We start from the raw sequence: 20,085 nt of genomic DNA, 5'->3' as shown, positions 1-20,085 counted from the left end.
CCCCCCCCCCCGTTAATGAGTCGCTCCCCCCCATCCTTAACCGCCCTCCGGTCTTTATTTTCCCTCCTAGGAAAAAAAAAATTCTGGAAATTTCCTTGTTTTCCTTCTTTTTCTCGCTCGGGAACGCGGCGTGGGGGTCCCTGCTCGGTGGTGGGGAGGGGGTGGCAGCGCCCTGGTGGTCTGGGGGTGCCCCGGGAGGGTGGGGACAGCAGAACGGGGGGATGCTGTCCCCACCGTCAGCCTCAGGGAGCCGGAAAAGTGTGGGGAGGGGGCGGTGGGGGTCAGCAGGGGGGGCTTTGCATAGAGATTGAAGGCCGGGACCCCTCCGGACAATGGCAGCGCTGCAAGGCCGGCCCGAGTGGCCGCTGGGCCGGTACACAACCCGGGACACCCCCGCGCCCGGCCCCCTCCCCGCGGGGAGCCGGGGGTCCCGTCCTGCCTCCGTCCCCCCCCAGGGCCGCCCTGCGCATCCTTAACTCGCCATTTCCTCCCGCCCCCAGCGGGGGAGGAACAGCGCCGGCCCCATCCTCATCCTCACCCTGTCCCTGTGACTGACCCGTCCCCATCCCGGGTCATATCCTCAACCCGTCCCTGTGACTGACCCGTCCCCATCCCGGGCCACCTCCTCACCCCTGTCCCCATCCTCATCTCTGTCCCCATCTCCACCTCTGTCATCCTCATCCGTGTTCTCCAGTCCTGTCCCCATCCCTACCCCTGTCCCCAGTCCTGTCCCTTGTCCCCATCCCTGTCCCTTGTCCTCATCTCTGTCCCCATCTCCACCTCTGTCATCCTCATCCGTGTTCTCCAGTCCTGTCCCCATCCCTACCCCTGTCCCCAGTCCTGTCCCTTGTCCCCATCCCTGTCCCCATTCCCATTTCTTTCCCCACCCCCATTACTGTCCCCATTCCTGTCCCCTGTCCCTTGTCCCCATCCCTGTCCCCTGTTCCCATCCGTGTCCTCAGTCCTGTCCCTTGTCCCTATCTCTATCCCCATCCCTGTCCCCTGTCCCCACCCCTGTCCCCTGTCCCCTGTCCCCATCCCACTGTCCCCGGGGGTTCACACCCATGCCCTGATCCCGGGGGTCCCGCTGTGGGCTCGGTCCCCACCCAGGGGTCCCCCTTTCCCTCCCTTCCCCCCCCCCCAGCTCCGGGGGGGTCCCCAGGCGTGGGGAAGGAGCCCAGCTGCCAGGAGGGGGGACAGTGGCAGTGCCACCATCCCTGTGAGCGCCGTGGGGGTGTCACCGGGGCCCTGGGAATGGAAACTATCGACGGGAGCCGGGCTGGCCACCCGCCGGGGGAGCGGCCACTCGGTGGTGGGGACAGGGGACAGCGGGACTTCCCCGGGCACCGCGGGGTCAAGGACAGGTGCCGGGAAGGCCTGGCCTCGGGGGTGGCACGGGACAGGGCACGGGGGTGGCACGGCTTGGCTGAGCTTCCCTGGAATCTCAGACCACCCCAAAACAGAGCAGGGCAGGGGGGCCAGAAGGAGCCGAGCCCCCAGCGCCACCCCTCAGGCGTGTCACCCCCCCCAGTGACACCAGAGCAGGGGGGGACCCGAACTGTCCCTTCCCGGTGTCCCCCAGAGCCCCAAAGCAGGGGCAGCAGCGTGACCCCCCCTTGTCCCTCTGTCCCCACACTGTCCCCACCCCTGTCCCCGTCCCCTCCACGTGTCCCCGGTGCCGTCCCCGGCTCCCCGGCGTGGCGGTCCCCGCGGTGTCCCCTCCCTGTCCCCTCCCCGCTGGGGGTGGGGAGGGGGCGCGGGGCGGAGCTCGGGGAGCGGAGCCGCTTCTTTGGATAAGAGGCGCGGGGCCCGGGACGGGCAGGAGGAGCGAGCGAGGCACCGGCCCCGCCACCGGAGCCCCGCTCGGCGCTTTTGGGGTTTTTCCGGCTGTTTTAGGGTATTTTTCAGGGGTTGTTTTTTTTTTACCCCCGCTCCCTCTCGGCTGTCCCCGGGCCGCCGCCGCTCGGGGCCCCCCCGGTACCACCGGGCATGGAGGGGGCGGCGGGAGCCCGGCCGGGAGGGCAGCGCTGACCGGAGCCGCGTCCCGGGGACCCCCGGCGGGGACCCCCCATGAGCGGCTGAGCGGGGCCGGCGCCCCCCGCCCGTCCATGGGCGCGCTGGAGCCGGGCACCGGAGCCCCCCGGGCCGCCGCCCCCATGCTCGGCGCCGCCGCCAGCTTCGCCAAGGAACCCCCGGGCCCCCGGGACGCCGCCGCCGCCGCTTTCTTCGGTGATGGAGGGGGACCGGAACCGGGAGCCCCCCCGCTCCCTTACGGCGCTCCCGGCGGCTTCGGCGGCCGGTTCCTGGGGCCGTGCCCGCCCTACCGGGCGCCGCCGCCTCCCGCCGCGCCCGTGGAAGGCTACGCGGGCACCGAGGGCGGTTTCGGCGGCGGGGGGGGCCCGCTGTGCCCCCCGCTCTGTGCCCTGCCCGGGTACCGGGCCGCCGGGAAGCTGCAGGTGATGCTCAACAATTACCCGCTGTGGGCCAAGTTCCACAAGCACCAGACCGAGATGATCATCACCAAACAGGGCAGGTGAGCCGGGGGCACCGGGGGGCTCCGGGAGAGCCGGGGGCACCGGGGGGGCTCCGGGAGAGCCGGGAGCACCGGGGCGAGCGGGGCTGGGAGGCGGCGGGGCACTGGGAGGGACTGGAGGGGACTGGGACGGGGATCGGGGGGACCGGGGCGTGCGGGGACAGGGAGCGTGAGGCACCGGAGGGGACGAGGTGGCGACACCGAGGGGGACATGAGAACACCGGGGGGACGGGGGCACCTCGACAAGACACCGGCAGCGCCACCGGCACCGGGGGTCCGGTGTGGGCACCGGGGGTGCGGGGGTGGGGACACAGCGGTGACGGGGTGGGACAGACCCCGGGGGCTGGCACGGTGAGGGGCTGAGGGGTCCGGCCCCGTCTCCCCAGGGGGCTGCAAGGGTGGGAGGTGTTCGTGGAGCTGGGGGTGCCAGCGGGGACCCCCGTCCCCTCGTGGGTTTCAAGAAAAGCCTGGGAGGGGGAGGCAAAACACCCCAGCCGCCCCCTGGTGTTGTTTCCTTGGGGAGCTGAGGCTTGTGGGAAGGAGAGAAGGGTCTGGGGGTGTCCCCACCTGAGTCAGGGAGGGACAGGGGGGTCCGGACCCTCGGTGTCACAAGGGCAGAGGCGGTGGCGCTGCCAGGGCCCTGCAGGCAGCTCGGATCCGGCCCCAGCCCACGGGCCGGATCCGCAGCTCGGCGCTGCAACAAGTGGGGAGGAGCTGCTGCCACCCCCCAGCTCCGCGGCGACACCCCGCCCGCTCCCGGTCCCCTCCGAGGGGTGGAAACCCCCGCGGGGCTCAGCAGAGCCCGGCTGCCCCCCCTGCGGCCAGGGAAGGGGAAGGGGCAGCGTTTTGGCCCCGTCCTGGCCGCCAAAAACGCTTTTGGTGACACCACAGCCGAGCACCCGCCGTCCCCTCCGTGCTGGGCTGGGTTCCCGGGGCTGGGGGATTTTTGGGGGGGCTGCCAAACCCCGGTTTGGGGGCGCTGGATGTGGAGTCTCCAGGACTCGGGGCAAGGGGAGCCCCCTAAACGCTAAACCCGTCCTTCAGCCCCGCTCTGGGGTGGTGAGGATGAGGAGGAGGAGGAGGAGAACCCCACCCTGGGCTGCACTTTGGGGTCTCACTGGCCATGGGATCACGGCAGGGGTCACACACGGCTCGGAGCCACCTCATCACCCCGAGGGTCCCCCAAACCCCCGTGCCAAGGGGAACAGGGCTGCCCCCCCCCGCCGTGCCCTCGGCGGCTGGCACGGACCCCCCCCAGCCCCTCGTGCCCCCCCTGCCAGCCCCGTCCCCGCGCCCAGGGGTCCCTGGCTGCCCCTCGGCCGGGGGACACGCGGTGTCACTTCGATGCTGAGCCCGACCTGCTGGATGTGCTGGAAGTCTAAACTCGTTAGGGCCGCTTGGTTTGCCACGGCCCCGAGCCCGGCACGGAGGGGGTGGCACGTCCCCGGGGGGTGGCGGGGGGGGCCGGCACCCCAAATTGCTGTTTGTCACCCGCCACCCCTCAGGCCTTGCGGGAATGTGCTGAAATTCACCTTTTTTTTCCTCGTTTTCTCCTCTCTTTCCCTGCGCCCTCCCTGCGGGGTCAGGAGCCCGTGCTGAGGGGCTGGAAATTGGGGTGGTCCCGCATTCCCCACCCCCCCCTGCCCCCCTGCACCTCTGCTTTCATCTCCCAGCCCCAAACCGCCGATTTTGAGGGTTTTTTTCCCATCTCCATCCCCCAGCGTGGAGGGGCTGCGGGCTGGGGGGGTTGCTCTGTGCAGGGGGGGCTCAGCCCGTGGAGAGCGTCAAAGCCGAGCCACAGAACATCCGCTTCCCCCCGCCCCGAGCTGCCGCCGCAGCGCCGCGGGGACAGGAAAAACCCCAGCGGGGCTCGGGGGCGACGGGAGCCCCAAACGGGCACCCGAACCGGGACCTGCACCCCAAAACGGCCACCGGCCGCCTGGGGGGCTCTGGGGCAGGGCAGGGAGCCCGATCCCATCCCCGGCGGGCTCTGCAGCCCCGTCCCTCGCCTCTGAGGGGTGCAGCCCCCCGTGGACCCCCGGGGAGGGTTGAGGATGGGGGGGACACGGTGGCACTGGGGGAGAGCTGCCCGGGCACTGGGATTCACCCTGGTCCTGCTGTCCCGGGCCATCCTGAGCCCTGTCCTGGGCCACCCCACCCCAACCGTCCCTGTCCCTGTCCCCGCGGTGTCCCCGCGGCTCTGGGGGCTGGGCAGGGCAGGATTCCTGCGGAAACCCCCAAGGACTCGCGGGCACCTGGCAGCGCCGGGCACGGGGGGTTCCTGCCGGGGCTGGCACTGCCCCTGGGGTGACACTGCCCCTGGGGTGACACTGTCCCTGGGGTGACACTGCCCTTGGGGTGACACCGGGGCTGGAACTGCCCCTGGGGTGACACTGCCCCTGGGGTGGCACCGGGACTGGCACTGCCCCTGGGGTGACACCGGGGCTGGCACTGCCCTTTGGGGTGACAGAGTCTGGCACTGCACTTTGGGGTGGCACAGGGGCTGGCACTGCCCCTGGGGTGACACTGCCCCTGGGGTGACACCGGGGCTGGCACTGCCCCTGGGGTGACACTGCCCCTGGGGTGACACTGCCCTTGGGGTGACACCGGGGCTGGAACTGCCCCTGGGGTGACACTGCCCCTGGCGTGGCACCGGGACTGGCACTGCCCCTGGGGTGACACCGGGGCTGGCACTGCCCTTGGGGTGACACAGAGTCTGGCACTGCACTTTGGGGTGGCGCAGGGGCTGGCTTTGCATCCCGAGGGGACACGAGGGGCTGTCCCTGTCACTGGGGACACAGAAGGGCTGTCCCGGCACTTGGGGGAGGCTCAGCGCTGCCTTTGGGGGGTGCAGGGGCTCTGCCTGCGTTTGGGGACACAAGGGATGGCTTTGGGGACACAAGGGATGGCTTTGCCTTCGGAGAGGACGCTGGGGTGGCTTTGGGGACACAAAGTCCGACAGGTGGCTTCGATTTGAGGGATGACTGTGCAGGAGGAGGGACCCCAGAGCTGGCAGAGCCTTTTGGGGACACGGGGGGTGGCTCTGGGGACATGGGGTGTGGCTCTGGGGACACTGGGGATGGCTCTGGGGACACTGGGGATGGCTCTGGGGACACGGGGTGTGGCTCTGGGGACACTGGGGATGGCTCTGGGGACACTGGGGGTGGCTGTCCCGGCTGGCAGGGCTGGGGACAGGCAGTGCCCGGTGGCAGCTCGGCGGGGTTGGTGCAGACATGTTGTGACTTGTCACCGTGTCCTGCTGCGCTGTGACATTTCGCTGTGCCCTGTCACCCGGACGGGCAGTGCAGCTGTGCTGTGCAGATGTGCCGTGCCACGCGGCCCTGCCGTGTCACCGCGTGTCACCGGGACCTGTCCAGCTGTGCCACCGTGCTGAGTCCAACAGCCATGGCGTGTCACCGTGCCATGCACTGGTGTGTCACCGCTGTGCCGTGTCACCGTGCCATGTCACCCTGCCATGTCACCATGCCATGCACCATGTCGCCATGGGGCACTGGTGTGTCCCCACTGTTGCATGTCACTGTGCCATGCACTGGTGTGTCCCCACTGTTGCATGTCACCGTGCCACGCATTGCTGTGTCCCCACTGTTGCATGTCACCGTGCCACGCATTGCTGTGTCCCCACTGTTGCATGTCACTGTGCCATGCACTGGTGTGTCACCATTCCATGTCACCGTGCCATGCACTGCCGTGCCACCACGCCGTGTCACCCTGTGCCCCGTGCAGCGGGGGCTGTCCCCTGTCCCCTGTCCCCTGTCCCACGCGGCCCCGGTGGCTCCTGCGGTCCCCGCGCTGCCGCCGGGGGAGGAGGAGGAGGAGGAGGAGGAGGAAAAGAGGAGGCTCAGGAAGCCGCAGCCCCCCGTGCCTGCCGGGGGCGGGGGGCTGGGGAGGCTCCTCTGCCGGGGGGGTTGGAGCCCAGCTGGCCACCCTCCCCGTGTCCCCGTGTCCCCGTGTCCCCGCGCTGTCCCCAGCTCCGCGCGGTTCCCACCGGGACAAACCCCGAGGGCGCGGAACCGCGGGCGGTGCCCACCCGCCTTTGGGGGGGGTTGGCACCCCCCAAACCGCCGTGCCCGGCCCGGGGGGAGCCGGGTCCTGCCCGGGCTCCCGGGGGGGGGTTAAAAATAAAAGCGAGGCGAGCGCGGTTTCGGGGCTTGCCCCCGCCCTCCGTGCCCGGCCCGGCCCGTGCGGTTTCCCCGCGGCAGCGGCAGCGTGCGAGCGCCGCCGGCAGCGCCGGGGAGCGCGCTGTGGGAGCCAAGGGCAGAAAAACCCCAAAAACCAGCCCCCAAAAAAGCTGCTTTCTTCCTCTGTGCTCCTTGCAGAGCTCGGGCCGCTGCAGCAGCCGGAGCCCGGCTCGGCTCGGCTCGGAGCTGCGGCGGCTCCCGGCTGGTTTTTAATGAGATTTTTTATCAGCCGCTGGAACCCCCTCCCCGTGCAGAGATGTGGGCCCGCGGGGGTGGCTCCTCCGGGGACACCGAGGGGTCCGCGGGGGCTCGGGGGGACCCGGGATGCTCGGGGCCAGCCTCGGTGCCGAGCCCGGGCAGCTCCTCGCCACGGCCGCTGCCTTCTCCGCCTCTTTCTCTTTTTACTTCTCTTCTTATCTGTATCTTTTGCTTTATCGTTTTCTTTATCTTTTTCTTTATCGTTTTCTTTATCTTCTTTTTATTCTTATTTTTACTATTTTCGTATTCTTGTTTTTAGTCTTTATCTTCTCCTTCTTTCTCTTCTCCTCCTGATTCTTTTCATTTTTCTCTTCCTTTTTCTTCTTCTTTTTCTATTTTCTCTTCCTTCCTCCCCCTGCTTTTTCTTAATCTTAATTTTCTTTTTTCTTCTGTTTTTTTTTTCTTTCTTTCTTTTCTTCACATTTTTTTCTTTCTCTTTCTATTTTTCCTTTTTCTTCTCTTTCTTTTTCTATTCCTCACTCTCTCGCAAGGGCAATTTTGAGTCAGCCTCCACCCTCTGACTTTTCTTTCCACTGCTCTTCCCCCGGCGCTGCCCTAGCCCCGCTTCCTGGGGGGGGCCCGGACCCCCCTTTTCCCGGGGGTCCCCTGTCCCCTCTGGAATTCGGGGGGAGCATTCCCTGAGGGTGGGACGCCCCGTGTGGCTTTCAGGGGTGGCCGCTGGTGGCTTTCTGCCGGGGGTGGCACTACTGGGGGGACACTAATGATGGAGCTCGGCCATCGGAGCTCCAGGAGTTGCCAAAATTCCAAGGCTGGGAAACGCGGGGGGGGCAGAACCGGTGCCCGCAGCCACGGCGGGAGACCCCGCTGCCAGGCTGGGCTGGATAGTGGGGACACTGGGGATACTGGGGATACTGGGGACACTGGGGACACTGGGGATACTGGGGACACTGGGGACACTGGGGATACTGGGGATACTGGGGACACTGGGGACATTGGGGATACTCGGGATACTCGGGACACTGTGGACACTGGGGATACTGGGGAGCCTGGGATACTGGGGATGCTGTGTTACTGGGGATACGGGGGACACTGGGGACACTGGGGACACTGGGGACACTGGGGATACTGGGGAGCCTGAGGCGAGCAGCCAGTGCTGGGCACGAGGGGCAGAGCAGGAGCAGAGATGTCCCCAAGCAGGAGCAGAGATGTCCCCAAGGAGGAGCAAGAATGTCCCGAGCAGGAGCAGAGGTGTCCCCAAGCAGGAGCAGAGATGTCCCCAAGGAGGAGCAGAGATGTCCCCAAGGAGGAGCAGAGATGTCCCCAAGGAGGAGCAGAGGTGTCCCCAAGTAGGAGCAGAGGTGTCCCCAAGGAGGAGCAGAGGTGTCCCCAAGCAGGAGCAGAGGTGTCCCCGAGCAGTAGCAGAGGTGTCCCCAAGCAGGAGCAGCGATCTCCGGCCCAGCGCTGCCGTTTGAGGGGACACTCGGGGGGCAGCGGGGCGCAGCCCGGGGGTGGCAGCTGCCGGGTCCCCCCCGGTGCCACCGTGTCCCCTTCCTGCCCTTGGCGCGGGCTGGCGCCCAGCCCGAAATAGCAGCGGTGTTGGTTTCCGATCCGGAAGGTGCTTGGGGAGGGGGAGGAAGATACCGGGGCCGGGGGGGGGCGGGGGGGATCGGCCCCGACAGCCTCCCCCAGCTGCCGGGGTCACTCAGCTCCTCAGGGCACCGGGAGGGGGGGTGGGCACCGCGCTGCCTCAGTTTCCCCATCACCCCCCACCCCAAACTGCCCTGCGCGCCAAGGGCGGAGCCGGGGGGGGAGGTGACAGTGTCTGTGCCTGTGTCCCCTCCCCAGGCGAATGTTCCCCTTCCTCAGCTTCAGCCTGTCGGGGCTGAACCCCGCGGCGCACTACAGCGTCAGCGTGGACGTGGTTCTGGTGGACCAGCACCACTGGCGCTACCAGGGCGGCAAGTGGGTGCAGTGCGGGAAAGCCGAGGGCAGCATGCCAGGTACGGGCCCTTCCTCGCCGTCCTCGCCCTGGCGCCGCTGCCGGGCTGGGGGTGACGCTGCGGCCGCTGCCCCCTCCCCAGGGAACCGCCTGTACCTGCACCCCGACTCGCCCAACACGGGCGCGCACTGGATGCGCCAGGAGGTTTCCTTCGGGAAGCTGAAGCTCACCAACAACAAGGGAGCCTCCAACAACGTCGGCCAGGTGAGGGGAGGGTCCCGCCGCCGTGGCAGCTCGCTGTGACCCCCCTCCCGACCGCTCGCTGTCCCCTTGTACCCCCGCAGATGATCGTGCTGCAGTCGCTGCACAAGTACCAGCCGCGGCTGCACGTCACCGAGGTGAAGGAGGGCGAGGGGGAGGACGGCTACCCCTCCCCGCACACCCACACCTTCGCCTTCCCCGAGACGCAGTTCATCGCCGTCACCGCCTACCAGAACGCCGACGTGAGTGCGAGACCCCCTGCCAGTCCCCAGCGCGCGGCACCCCCCAAAAAAAATCCCCCAAAAGCACAAGAACTCCAGCAACGCCCCCAGCGCCTTCCCAGAAACCGGACAGGAGATCCCAGTGTCACCACAGCGACCCAAAAACCGCCCCAGAGCAGCCCCGTTAATCCCCCCTGCGACATCCAGGGTGTCCTCAGCTTCAGGAAACCGCCCTGGCCTCCCCCCAGGCCATCCCTGTCTGCCGGCACCCCGGTCTGCAGCATCCCTGCGACCCCAGGAACGTCCCCTCAGCATCCCAGGATCCCCCCTGCATCCCCCCTTCATCCCCGGATCCCCCCCTTCATCCCCGGATCCTCCCTGTATCCCCTCAGCATCCCAGGATCCCCCTTTCATCCCGGGATCCGCCCAGCATCCCCTCGGCATCCCAGGATCCCCCCTTCATCCCAGGATCCCCCCCTGCATCCCCTCGGCATCCCTGGATCCCCCCTGGCTCCCTCCAGCATCCCAAAATCCTCTCAGTGCCCTCAGATCCCCTCAGATTTCCAGAGCCTCCCCCTGGCTCCCCTCACCCGCCAGGCGCAGCCCCCCCAAACCCCACCGTGTGCCCCCCAGGATGTACCCGGCCTCGGAGAGCGACCGCCTGACCCCGTCCCCGCCGGAGGCTCCGGGCTGCCAGCAGCTGCTGCCGCGCTTCCAGCCCTTCCTGCCCGAGCAGCTCCCGCTGCCCCCCGGCCGCTTCTTCGGGGGCGAGCGGGGGGCTGCGCTGCCCCTGCCCCCCAAAGACCCCCCGCCCTGGTTCTTCCCCCCGCAGCAGCCCCCCGGCCCCGGCGCGCTGGACTACGGCGGCTACGAGGGGGGCTACGGGGGGGGCAAGCTGGTGCCCTACGGGGTGAAACCCCTGGCGCTGCCCCCCGCCCCGCACCCGCCCCTGCCCTACTACCCCGAGGGGCCGGGGGGCTTCGGGGTGCCGGGGGGCTGGAGCCCCGGGCAGTACGGCGCCGCGGCTCTGGGCTGGTACCGGGAGCCCCGCGAGGAGAAGGGCAAGGAGATGGAGGGCTGGGCCAGCGAGCCCCCCGCCGCCGCGGCCTCCGGGGACTCGTCGGACTCGGGGCTGCACGAGTGCAAGCGGCGGAGAGTGTCGCCGTACCCCGAGAGCACCGAGAGCTGCTCCCCGCCCCGCAACGGCGACGGCTACGACCGGGAGCCGCTCCCCGACGGGGGCTACTACGGCTACTACGGCAACTGAGCCACGGCGGGGGGCGAGCGGGGCGCCAGAGCCCCCCCAACCCGGGTGGGAAAGGGTCCTGTGTGCCCCCCACCCCCAAATCCTGGGACGGCTGGAGCAGAGGGGGGGGCTCAGCGCGACAATCAGCCCCCGGTGCCACCCCGGTGGGGCCGCGGGGGCGAGCGGGGTGGGACGGGCGGGGGGAAAGGGGGTGAGGGTTTTTTTTTTGGTGTCGGTGGTTTTTAAGGGAGGGGGGTTAACGCTGAAGTATTTATTGAGCCCCCCCCCCGTGCCCGGTGTGGGGCGGGGGGCAGCAGCATATCGCAATAAAGGGGGCACTGGGGGACACGGCGCTGGGCAATTCTGTGCGTGTGGGGAGGGAAACTGAGGCACGGGGAGGGGTGGGAGGGACTTGTGCATCGCCAGCCTGGTTTGGGAGGGGGTCCTGAGTCCCCCAGGGGTGGTGATGGTGGGGGGGGAGAAGGGATCTCTCTGCACACCCCAACTCTTCACAGCCTTTATTAGAGCAGCCCCTGTGCACAATTTTGGGGGGTGGGGGGGGCTGTGGGGGATCTTCCCGCCCGCGGGCACCCCGTGACCCCCGGAACCCCCCCCTCATCATCCTGTGCCCCCAGGGCAGGGGGGCACTGCCAGCCCCTGCCCCAAAGTGCCTCAGGTGTCCCCAAGGCTCTGCCCCGGGCCGGGGGGAGGCATTGCCAGTGCCCCCCTCCCATTTTGATATCACAGTTTTACTGAAACAGCGGCAAAATGGCTCGGAAAGGGGAGGGGGTTCTGCACCCCCAGTGCCGGGGGGACCAGCCCCGCTGCTGTGAGGAGCTGGGGGGGCTCGGCACCCCCCGGGTTTGGGGGGGCTACCAGAGCACTGCGCTGTCCAGGTGGGAGAAGCCGGGGTCCAGGCGCAGCTTCCAGTAGGTGTGGTTGGTGACCCAGGACTCCTTGCCACTGGCATCTGTCACACGCCTGGCCGTGGGGTGGGGGGCACGGCTGGGACTTCCAGGGGGGTCTCCCCATTCCCTGAGAGCCCCACGCCCCCCCGAGAGCCCCATGCCCCTCTGCACCACGCGGTCTCCAGGGGGTCTGGCCATTCCTTTAAATCCCCCACATCTCCCAGAACCATGGGGTGGCCTCTCATGGGGGGGCTTTCCCCACACCCCCCTGAGCCTTGGGGTGCCCTCAGGCCTCTCGTGGGGGGCTTTCCCCCTTCCCTGAGAGCCCCACACCCCCCTGAAAGTGCCACACTCCCCTGAGCCACGGGGTGCTCTCAAGACTCCTGGGAAGGGTCTCCCCATCCCATAAGACCCCTGCATCCTCCTGAGAGCCCCACACCCCCCTGAGCCTTGGGGTGCCCTGCTGGTCCGGCCGCAGGCGCGTGTCCGTGGAGGGCAGCACGCGGCGCAGCTCCGGCGTCAGCTCGTTCAGCTCCAGCGCGAACTGCGTGAAGCCGTAGCTCCTCTCGTGGTCTCGAGGCATGGGGTCTGCGCGGGGGGGCGTGGGGACAGTGAGAGCCCCCCTCCCGGGCTGGGGTGACTCCCCCAGGGCGGCGTCCCCGGCTCCTTACTGGCTCTCCAGACGCACTGGCCCGGGGCGGGCCCGCGGTGCAGCCCCTCGTGCCACTTGCCCGCCAGGCGCTCCACGGCCGTCCCGCTGCGGCTCAGCACGGCGCCCTGCACCTCGTTGGCCCCCGCGCCCCAGTACCGGGCCTGCGGCCGCCGCAGCCTCAGCGGGGCTACCGGGGCCGGGGCGGGGCCGCCACGGTGGCGGGGAAGGGGTGGGGCCAGTGGGAGAGGGCGGGGCTCTGAGAGGGTGTGGTCATTAGGGGGGTCAGCGGGGAAGGGGTGGGGCCAGTGGGAGAGGGCGGGGCTCTGAGAGGGTGTGGTCATTAGGGAAGGGTGGGGTCCTAGGAAAGGGTGGAGCTCTTGGGAAGAGGGTGGGGCCATGAGGAGGAATCTTCTGGAAAGGCTGGAGTAATTGGAAAGGGGCGTGGCTAGTGGGAAAGGGTGGGGCCGCTGGGAGAGGCGTGGCTATTGGAAAAGGGAGGGGCAATGAGTGATGGGTGGAGGCTTCTAGAAAGGGTGGAGTCACTGGGAAGGGGTGGGGCTATGATGGGTGGGGTCATTTGTAAAGGGCGGGGCTACTGGGAAAAGGGTGGGGCCAGGAGTGATGGACAGAGTAATTGGGAGAGGGTGGGGCACTAAGGGGGTGGGGTCACTGGGAAAAGGGCGGGGCTACTGGCAAGGGGTGGAGCCATAAAAGAGGGGTGGGGCCAGACAAAGGGCGGGGCAACAACACAGCCTTTAATTACCAAGTCAGTGATGGGGCGGGGCCAGACCATGATAATGCAGAGGGGCGGGGCCAGGGCAGTGGGTGGGCGTGGCCCGGGCAGGAAGGGGCGGGGCGGGGGGCACACCTTGCAGAAGGTGAGCTTGCAGTGGAAGGAGGCGTCGCGGGTGTTGCGGATCAGCACCTCCCCGTAGTGCTCGATCCAGCGCGGCCCGCTCAGCACGTTGTGGATGCACGTGGTCACCTTGTTCCACTCGTAGTGGTCCCCGGTCCTGCGGGCACCGCCCCCCCGTGGGTGGGCACGGAGGGCAGGGGGCCACGGGGGCGGAGGTGGGGGGGCCCACCTGTGGGGCTGGGGGTCTCACCTGGGCAGCTGGACATTGACGGTGCCCATGGGGACGATCTCCAGGGATTTGCCCCAGAATTTGTTCTTCCACCTCATGTCTGGAGGAGGAGGAACAGGAGGAGGTGAGACCCCCCCGTCCCCCCGCCCTGGGGGGACCCTCCCAGCGCCCAACACCCTCCCGGGCTCTCACCTTGCCAGAAGACAAAGTTGTCGGACTCAGCGTGGCAGGCGGAGATTGGGGGGTGGTGGGACACCTGGGGGGACAAGGAGGGACGTGCCAGCGCCCCGCCCGGCCCCGGGGCGCCCCCCGGACCCCCCGGTGCCCACCTGCTCGCTGATGAAGCGGAAGCCGCGGTCGGGCCGCACGCACTCGTAGGTCTCACCCAGCACGGGGTTGAAGGGCTTGCTGCCCGCCCGGTAGTAGGTGGAGGCGTAGGCGGACACGGCGAAGGCGGCCACGTACACCTGTCACCACGGCCACCCGGTCACCGTGTCACCATGGCCACCTTGTCACCACATCACCACGGCCACCCCGTCACCACAGCCACCCCGTCACCGTGTCACCACGGCCACCCGGTCACCATGTCACCATGGCCACCCCGTCACCACGGCCACCCTGTCACCGTGTCACCATGGCCACCCTGTCACCGTGTCACCACGGCCACCCCGTCACCAAGGCCACCCCATCACCATGGCCACCCGGTCACCAGGGCCACCCCGTCACCGTGTCACCATGGCCACCCTGTCACCGTGTCACCACGGCCACCCCATCACCAGGGCCACCCCGTCACCATGGCCACCCTGTCACCATGTCACCACGGCCACCCGGTCACCACGGCCACCGTGTCACCACGGCCACCCCATCACTGTGGCCACCCCGTCACCGTGTCACTATGGCCACCCTGTCACCATGGCCACCCCACCACTGCGTCACCCTGGCCACCCTGTCACCATGTCACCACGGCCACCCCGTCACCACGGCCACCCCGTCACCGTGTCACCACGGCCACTCCGTCACCATGTCACCATGGCCACCACGTCACCGTGTCACCATGGCCACCCCGTCACCGTGTCACCACGGCCACCCCATCACCCTGTCACCATGGCCACCCCGTCACCCTGTCACCATGGCCACCCCGTCACCATGGCCACCCCGTCACTGCGTCACCCTGGCCACCTTGTCACCACATCACCACAGCCACCCCGTCACCAGGGCCACCCCATCACCGTGTCACCACAGCCACCGCGGCGCTGTCACCACGCCCGGCACGGCCACACGCGTGCCCTCCCCCGTTCCCACAAGTCCCAGGAGACCCGTGTGCTCTCAAGCACCTCTGAGCCCACTAAACCCTCAAATTCTCCCTGTCCCCACAGACCCCGTCACCAAGGCCACCCCATCACCATGGCCACCCGGTCACCAGGGCCACCCCGTCACCGTGTCACCACGGCCACCCCGTGACTGTGTCACCACGGCCACCCTGTCACCACATCACCACGGCCACCCCGTCACCGTGGCCACCCCGTCACCGTGTCACTATGGCCACCCTGTCACCATGGCCACCCCACCACTGCGTCACCCTGGCCACCCTGTCACCATGTCACCACGGCCACCCCGTCACTGCATCACCCTGGCCACCCTGTCACCGTGTCACCACGGCCACCCCGCACCACATCACCACGGCGACCCCGTCACCAAGGCCACCCCATCACCATGGCCACCCGGTCACCAGGGCCACCCCGTCACCGTGTCACCACGGCCACCCCGTGACTGTGTCACCACGGCCACCCTGTCACCACATCACCACGGCCACCCCGTCACCGTGTCACCACGGCCACCCTGTCACCATGTCACCACGGCCACCCCGTCACCGGATCACCCTGGCCACCCTGTCACCGTGTCACCACGGCCACCCCGTCACCGTGTCACCACGGCCACCCGGTCACCATGGCCACCCGGTCACCGTGTCACCATGGCCACCTTGTCACCACATCACCACGGCGACCCCGTCACCAAGGCCACCCCATCACCATGGCCACCCGGTCACCAGGGCCACCCCGTCACCGTGTCACCATGGCCACCCTGTCACCATGTCACCACGGCCACCCGGTCACCATGGCCACCCCACCACTGCGTCACCCTGGCCACCCTGTCACCGTGTCACCAGGGCCACCCCGTCACCAGGGCCACCCCGTCACTGTGTCACCACGGCCACCCCGTCACCACATCACCACAGCCACCCCGTCACCAGGGCCACCCCGTCACTGTGTCACCACGGCCACCCCGTCACCCTGTCACCATGGCCACCCCGTCACCATGGCCACCCCGTCACTGCGTCACCCTGGCCACCTTGTCACCACATCACCACAGCCACCCCGTCACCAGGGCCACCCCATCACCGTGTCACCACAGCCACCGCGGCGCTGTCACCACGCCCGGCACGGCCACACGCGTGCCCTCCCCCGTTCCCACAAGTCCCAGGAGACCCGTGTGCTCTCAAGCACCTCTGAGCCCACTAAACCCTCAAATTCTCCCTGTCCCCACACGACCTCATCACCACAGCCACCCCACCACCGTGTCACCACGGCCACCCCCGTCACTGCGTCACCATGGCCACCGCGGCGCTGTCACCACGCCCGGCACGGCCACACGCGTGCCCTCCCCCGTTCCCACAAGTCCCAGGAGACCCGTGTGCTCTCAAGCACCTCTGAGCCCACTAAACCCTCAAATTCTCCCTGTCCCCACACGACCTCGGGGACTCCAGTGTCCCCAAAATCCCCAAATTCTCCCTGTCCCCACATAACCTCAGGGTCCCCAGTGTCCCCAAAATCCCCAAATTCTCCCTGTCCCCAAAATCCCCAAATTCTCCCTGTCCCCACAAGATCTCGGGGTCCCCAGAATCCCCAAATTCTCCCTGTCCCCACACATCCTTGGGCTCCCCGAAATCCTCAAACTCCCCAAGTCCCCTCATGTCCCCCAAACTTCCAGTGTCCCCTGAGCCCCGCCACGCCCTGTGCCCTCAACCTCCCAATGCCCACCCTGTCCCCAAAGTCCTTCGTGCCCCCAAGCCATGTCCCCTTGCTCCTGAGCCCCCTGTGCCCCCCTGGACCTCCCCGTGCCCTCCTTGTCCTCAAAGTCCCTCGTGTCCTCCTGCCCCCGAGCTCCCCTAAGTCCCCCTCGTGTCCCCAATCCCCCCGAGACCTTGAACCCCCAATCCCTCCCGCTCCCCCCGGTGTCCTCGCCCCTCAGTGTCCCCTCTCCCCCCGGTGTCCCCGCTCCCCCCGCCCCTCACCAGGCGCTGCCGGGGGTCGCGGGCGCGGCTGGCCCTGTCCAGCAGCTCGCTGTACTCCAGCTCCTCGCAGAGCCGCTGCAGGGTGTTCAGCGGCTCGTTCAGCTGCACGGGCAGCGCCACGCGGGACAGGTCCTTGCCCACGCTGCTCCGCAGGAGCCCCCACAGGCTCACGTCCCCCGAGGGCGCGGGGGGCGCGGGCAGGCGGCTCCTCCGCCGCGGGTCGGGCCCCGGCAGCTCCAGCGGCGGCTCCAGCGGCGGCGGCTCCGCCGGCAGCCCCGGGCGCTCCGCTCCTGCCGGGCAGCGGGCGGTGGGACGGAGCCGCCCCCTCCCCGCAGCTGTGGGGGGGCAGAGCCGTCCCTTCCCCCTGTTCCCCCCGTCCCGCGTTTCCCCTTCCCGTGTCGGCAGGCAGAGCTGCCTCCGCCTCGGTTCCCCCTTCCCGCTCCTCCGCCGGTACCCTCCCGGTGCCCTCCCGGTGCCCTCCCCGGGGCTCCCCGCACCTGTCGGGGGGCGGCCCGGCCCCCCCGGCTCGGCGGCCTCCTCGCAGACGCTGCTGGTGACCTCGCTGATGCACGACTCGTCCTCCGAGGGCTGAGGAGGCGCAGGGACCGTCGGCGGCTTCGGGGGTCCCGGGGGGATGTGGTGGGACCCCCATGGGGGTGGGGGGGACACGGGGAGCGGCTCTCGGGCCGGCTAATGAGGTGGGACGGGGGAGAGACAGGGGACAGATGAACCCAGAGCAGCGAGGGGTGGCGGGGGGTCCGCAGAGCCCCCCACCTGCACAGCCCCCTCACCAGCAGAGCCCCCCCAAGCCCCTCACCTCGTTCTCAGAGGAGCTGGCGGAGAGGAAAACCTCGCAGGCATCGAAGAACTCGGTGTGGGAGTCGGCCAGCGAGACGATGCTGCGGTTGGAGAGCTGCTGCTCCCGGCCCTTGGCGGGCAGCGCGTCCGGCTGCGGGGACAGCCACCGGCTCAGCCCCCGCCCCGGGGGGACCACGGCACCCCCAGGCCGCCCCTTCCCACCCCCCTGACCTCGTCCGGGTGCAGCGAGGCAAAGGAGTCCAGGGTGGTGTCGGAGGAGACGGACAGGGAGTGGAAGCGGCGCAGGGCGGGCTGTGGGAAGGGCGAGGCTGAGCCGAGCCCCCCCGGCCGGTCCCCTCCAGCCAGGGCGGGGCTGGCAGGGACAGGGGACCCCCAGCTCCCTGCTGAGACGCCTAGAGCAGCACCCCAGGGCCCCCGTGCCCCCTCACCCCCGCGGTGCCCGCGCTGCCGGGCCGTGGGGCCGGGCACTGCCGGTCCAGCGCCTGCCGCATCTCCTCCAGACGGGTCCTCTCGGCCACCAGCGCGGCCACCACGCTGCTCAGCGAGCCGTGCACTGCCGGGGGGACACGCTGGGCGTCAGCCTGAGGGTCCCAAAACCCGCCCTGGGACCCCCGGGCAGGCTCAGCCCCCGCCCCATCACACCTTTCTGGGCCAGCACCCAGAAGCTGCGCTGCAGCTGGCTGTACTCCGGGGGCACGCTGAAGGGCAGCTGGCTCTGCGACGCCTCCAGGTAGCGGGACAGGTTGGGGACAGAGCCGTGCAGGCGGCCCACCTGGGGGGACACGGGGCTCAGCGGGGTCTCCCGGGGGGCTCCGTGCCCAGGCGGCGGCAGAGCTCGGCGCGGGGGGTCCAGCTCACCCTCACCCTGCCGATGGTGTCGTCCTTGGCGAAGCTCTGCGTGCACCAGATCTTGGTGCTCCTGCGGCCCTTCTTCGGCCTCTCCGTGGCAGCTGAGGGCTGTGAGGGAGAGGAGGGGGCTGCAGCCGGACCCTCCCCAGGGAGGGGGGGCACGGGACCCCCTCCCTCACCTGGCGGCGGCTCTCACCTGGCTGCCGGCGATGAGCGGGGCCGAGGGGATGCGGTGCAGGGCCTCCAGGTGCTGCAGCATCCCCGTCAGCTCCTGCAGCTTGGCCTGGCACTCCGACAGCTCTGCCAGGGGCACAGAGGTCAGGGAGGGGGCACGGGGACCCTGCCCGGCCCCACGCAGCCCCTCGGGCCCCGCTCACCGGCCGAGCAGCGCTCCAGCCCCTCGCTGTCCTTCAGCCAGGCGTTCACCTTGTCCCGGGGGCTGGCCAGCGTGGACAGGGCAGGGGCGCTGCCCGAGGGCAGGATCCGTGTCCACTGGCCCTGCAGCCGGGCACAGAGGGCACCCATCGCCGTCAGCAGCCGCTGCCCAGGCCCTGCCCGGAGCTGTCACCCCGAGCTGCCACCCACCTGCGTGCTGGTCCCCGTGGGACCCCCGGGGGGACACGGCCCCGGCCGCTCGCCGTGGTGGTGCCTGCACAGGCTGCTCACCCAGCTGGAGAACACCTCCGGGGACTTGATCTGGGGGACAGGGCCGAGTTGGAGGGGACAGCAGCTGGTGGCCCCAAGCCTGTCCCAGCCCAGCCCCGGCCTCCCAGCGGCACCTTGAGGTGATAAATGTTGTCCTCTGTGTCCAGGTCAACCCTCTGAGCCTTCTTGTTGACGGACATGACGGACTGCCGGACATCGATGGCACCGTGCAGCTTGCCCTTGAGGACCTGGGGGAGCCCAGGGACGCCTGTCAGGGGGAAGACCCCCTTCCTCAGGGGGGCCACGGGGGTGTCCCCAGCCCTGAGCCCCCCGGGGAGGCTGCGTGGCCACAGCCTGGGCACACACTCACGTCCTGGCGCGTGGTGGAATATTTCAGGATCCCGTTTTCCAGCACGAAGTACCGCTGGGGAGGGAGGGGGAAGGTTTATTCTGGGAGGGGGTGCAGCCAGCAGCCCCCACAGCCAGCCCCCCTGCCCAAATCCTGCCGGACCAGCCGGGACCGCGGCTCCTGGCGCCAGCTCAGCCTGTTACCTTGTGCCAGCCCTTCAGGGGCCATTTCCTCTTCTTGAGCAGGTACCCCTCGTGCCGCTGAGGCTGCTGCCCGGGGCTGCCCCGGGCACGGGGCTCCTCCACCACCTCCCAGCTCTCCGAGCCCTGCGGGGACGGGGGTCAGCATGGGGGTCCCTGAGCACCAGAGGTGCTGCCCACCTTGTTCCCAGGCAGGGACATTTGGTACCCGCAGGGGCATCATCCTAAAGCAGGGGGAAGCCCCCAGAGCCCCCCAGATCCAAATCCAAATCCAAACCTGCTGGACGCTGCTGTGCTTGGAAGACACGGTGCTGTTGGAGCGGGACAGGGCCCTTTTCGGGGAGCACGGGTCCTTCTCGTGGCTGCCCATGGCCGGCGAGCAGCGGGGGCAGGGGGCACCGGGCCGAGCCCCCCGCCACGTCCGGGCTGCGGGGCCGGGGCTCCGAGCTCGGCCGTCACGGCGGGAGCCGCTGCGGGGAGGGGACGGCGGGTCAGGGGGCTCCGGGACGGCAGCGGCAGCCCCGCTGGGACAGGGGGCGGCGGGGGTGGCCCCGTGCCCAGCCCCCGAGGGGCTCTGCATGGCACCGCCGCTGGCACCGAGAAAGTTCTGCGTGAGCCGAGCCTTTGACCCGCCCAGCGTTATCTCGGCTGTGCCACCCAGTCCGGGT

The 20,085-nt window shown here is 69.3% G+C and overlaps 2 protein-coding genes across 2 annotated transcripts; one reads left to right on the top strand and one right to left on the bottom strand.

Annotated features, from left to right (window-relative positions):
• The first annotated feature begins 1,817 nt into the window (after positions 1 to 1,817).
• On the top strand, positions 1,818 to 10,914 carry TBX21 (T-box transcription factor 21). Its single transcript, XM_041402344.1, is given in 6 exon segments — positions 1,818 to 2,533; positions 8,797 to 8,951; positions 9,033 to 9,154; positions 9,235 to 9,393; positions 9,932 to 10,559; positions 10,562 to 10,914. Coding segments are annotated over 6 exon segments (1,761 nt in total). The 5' UTR covers positions 1,818 to 2,108; the 3' UTR covers positions 10,834 to 10,914.
• Positions 10,915 to 11,812: 898 nt separating this feature from the next.
• Positions 11,813 to 19,960, bottom strand: OSBPL7 (oxysterol binding protein like 7). The gene is made up of 20 exons (XM_041402342.1): positions 19,695 to 19,960; positions 19,421 to 19,543; positions 19,239 to 19,292; positions 19,003 to 19,116; positions 18,809 to 18,919; positions 18,601 to 18,721; positions 18,420 to 18,523; positions 18,239 to 18,331; positions 18,017 to 18,146; positions 17,803 to 17,927; positions 17,585 to 17,665; positions 17,373 to 17,504; positions 17,053 to 17,143; positions 16,556 to 16,845; positions 13,593 to 13,730; positions 13,456 to 13,519; positions 13,285 to 13,363; positions 13,047 to 13,191; positions 12,198 to 12,339; positions 11,813 to 12,114 (listed from the first exon to the last, which is right to left on the bottom strand). Exons 1-20 carry the CDS (start codon positions 19,785 to 19,787, stop codon positions 11,813 to 11,815), a joined length of 2,532 nt encoding a protein of 843 aa, XP_041258276.1. The 5' UTR covers positions 19,788 to 19,960.
• Between the last annotated feature and the right edge of the window lie 125 nt (positions 19,961 to 20,085).

The sequence above is a fragment of the Onychostruthus taczanowskii genome, unplaced genomic scaffold (genome assembly GCF_017590055.1).
Source record: "Onychostruthus taczanowskii isolate IOZ18803 unplaced genomic scaffold, ASM1759005v1 scaffold197, whole genome shotgun sequence".
Taxonomy (NCBI): domain Eukaryota; kingdom Metazoa; phylum Chordata; class Aves; order Passeriformes; family Passeridae; genus Onychostruthus; species Onychostruthus taczanowskii.
The sequence above is the reverse complement of the archived record's forward strand: the minus strand, read 5'-3'. Positions and strand labels throughout refer to the sequence as shown.

What these genes read in the sequence shown, in the direction of transcription:
- OSBPL7 (XM_041402342.1), bottom strand. Translation starts at nt 19,787, where the DNA reads ATGGGCAGCCACGAGAAGGACCCGTGCTCCCCGAAAAGGGCCCTGTCC. An exon ending in AGCACAGCAGCGTCCAGCAG is followed by an intron (nt 19,544 to 19,694) that starts GTTTGGATTTGG and finishes CCGTCCCCGCAG; the next exon opens with GGCTCGGAGAGCTGGGAGGT. An exon ending in CGCTCATCGCCGGCAGCCAG is followed by an intron (nt 18,332 to 18,419) that starts GTGAGAGCCGCC and finishes TCTCCCTCACAG; the next exon opens with CCCTCAGCTGCCACGGAGAG.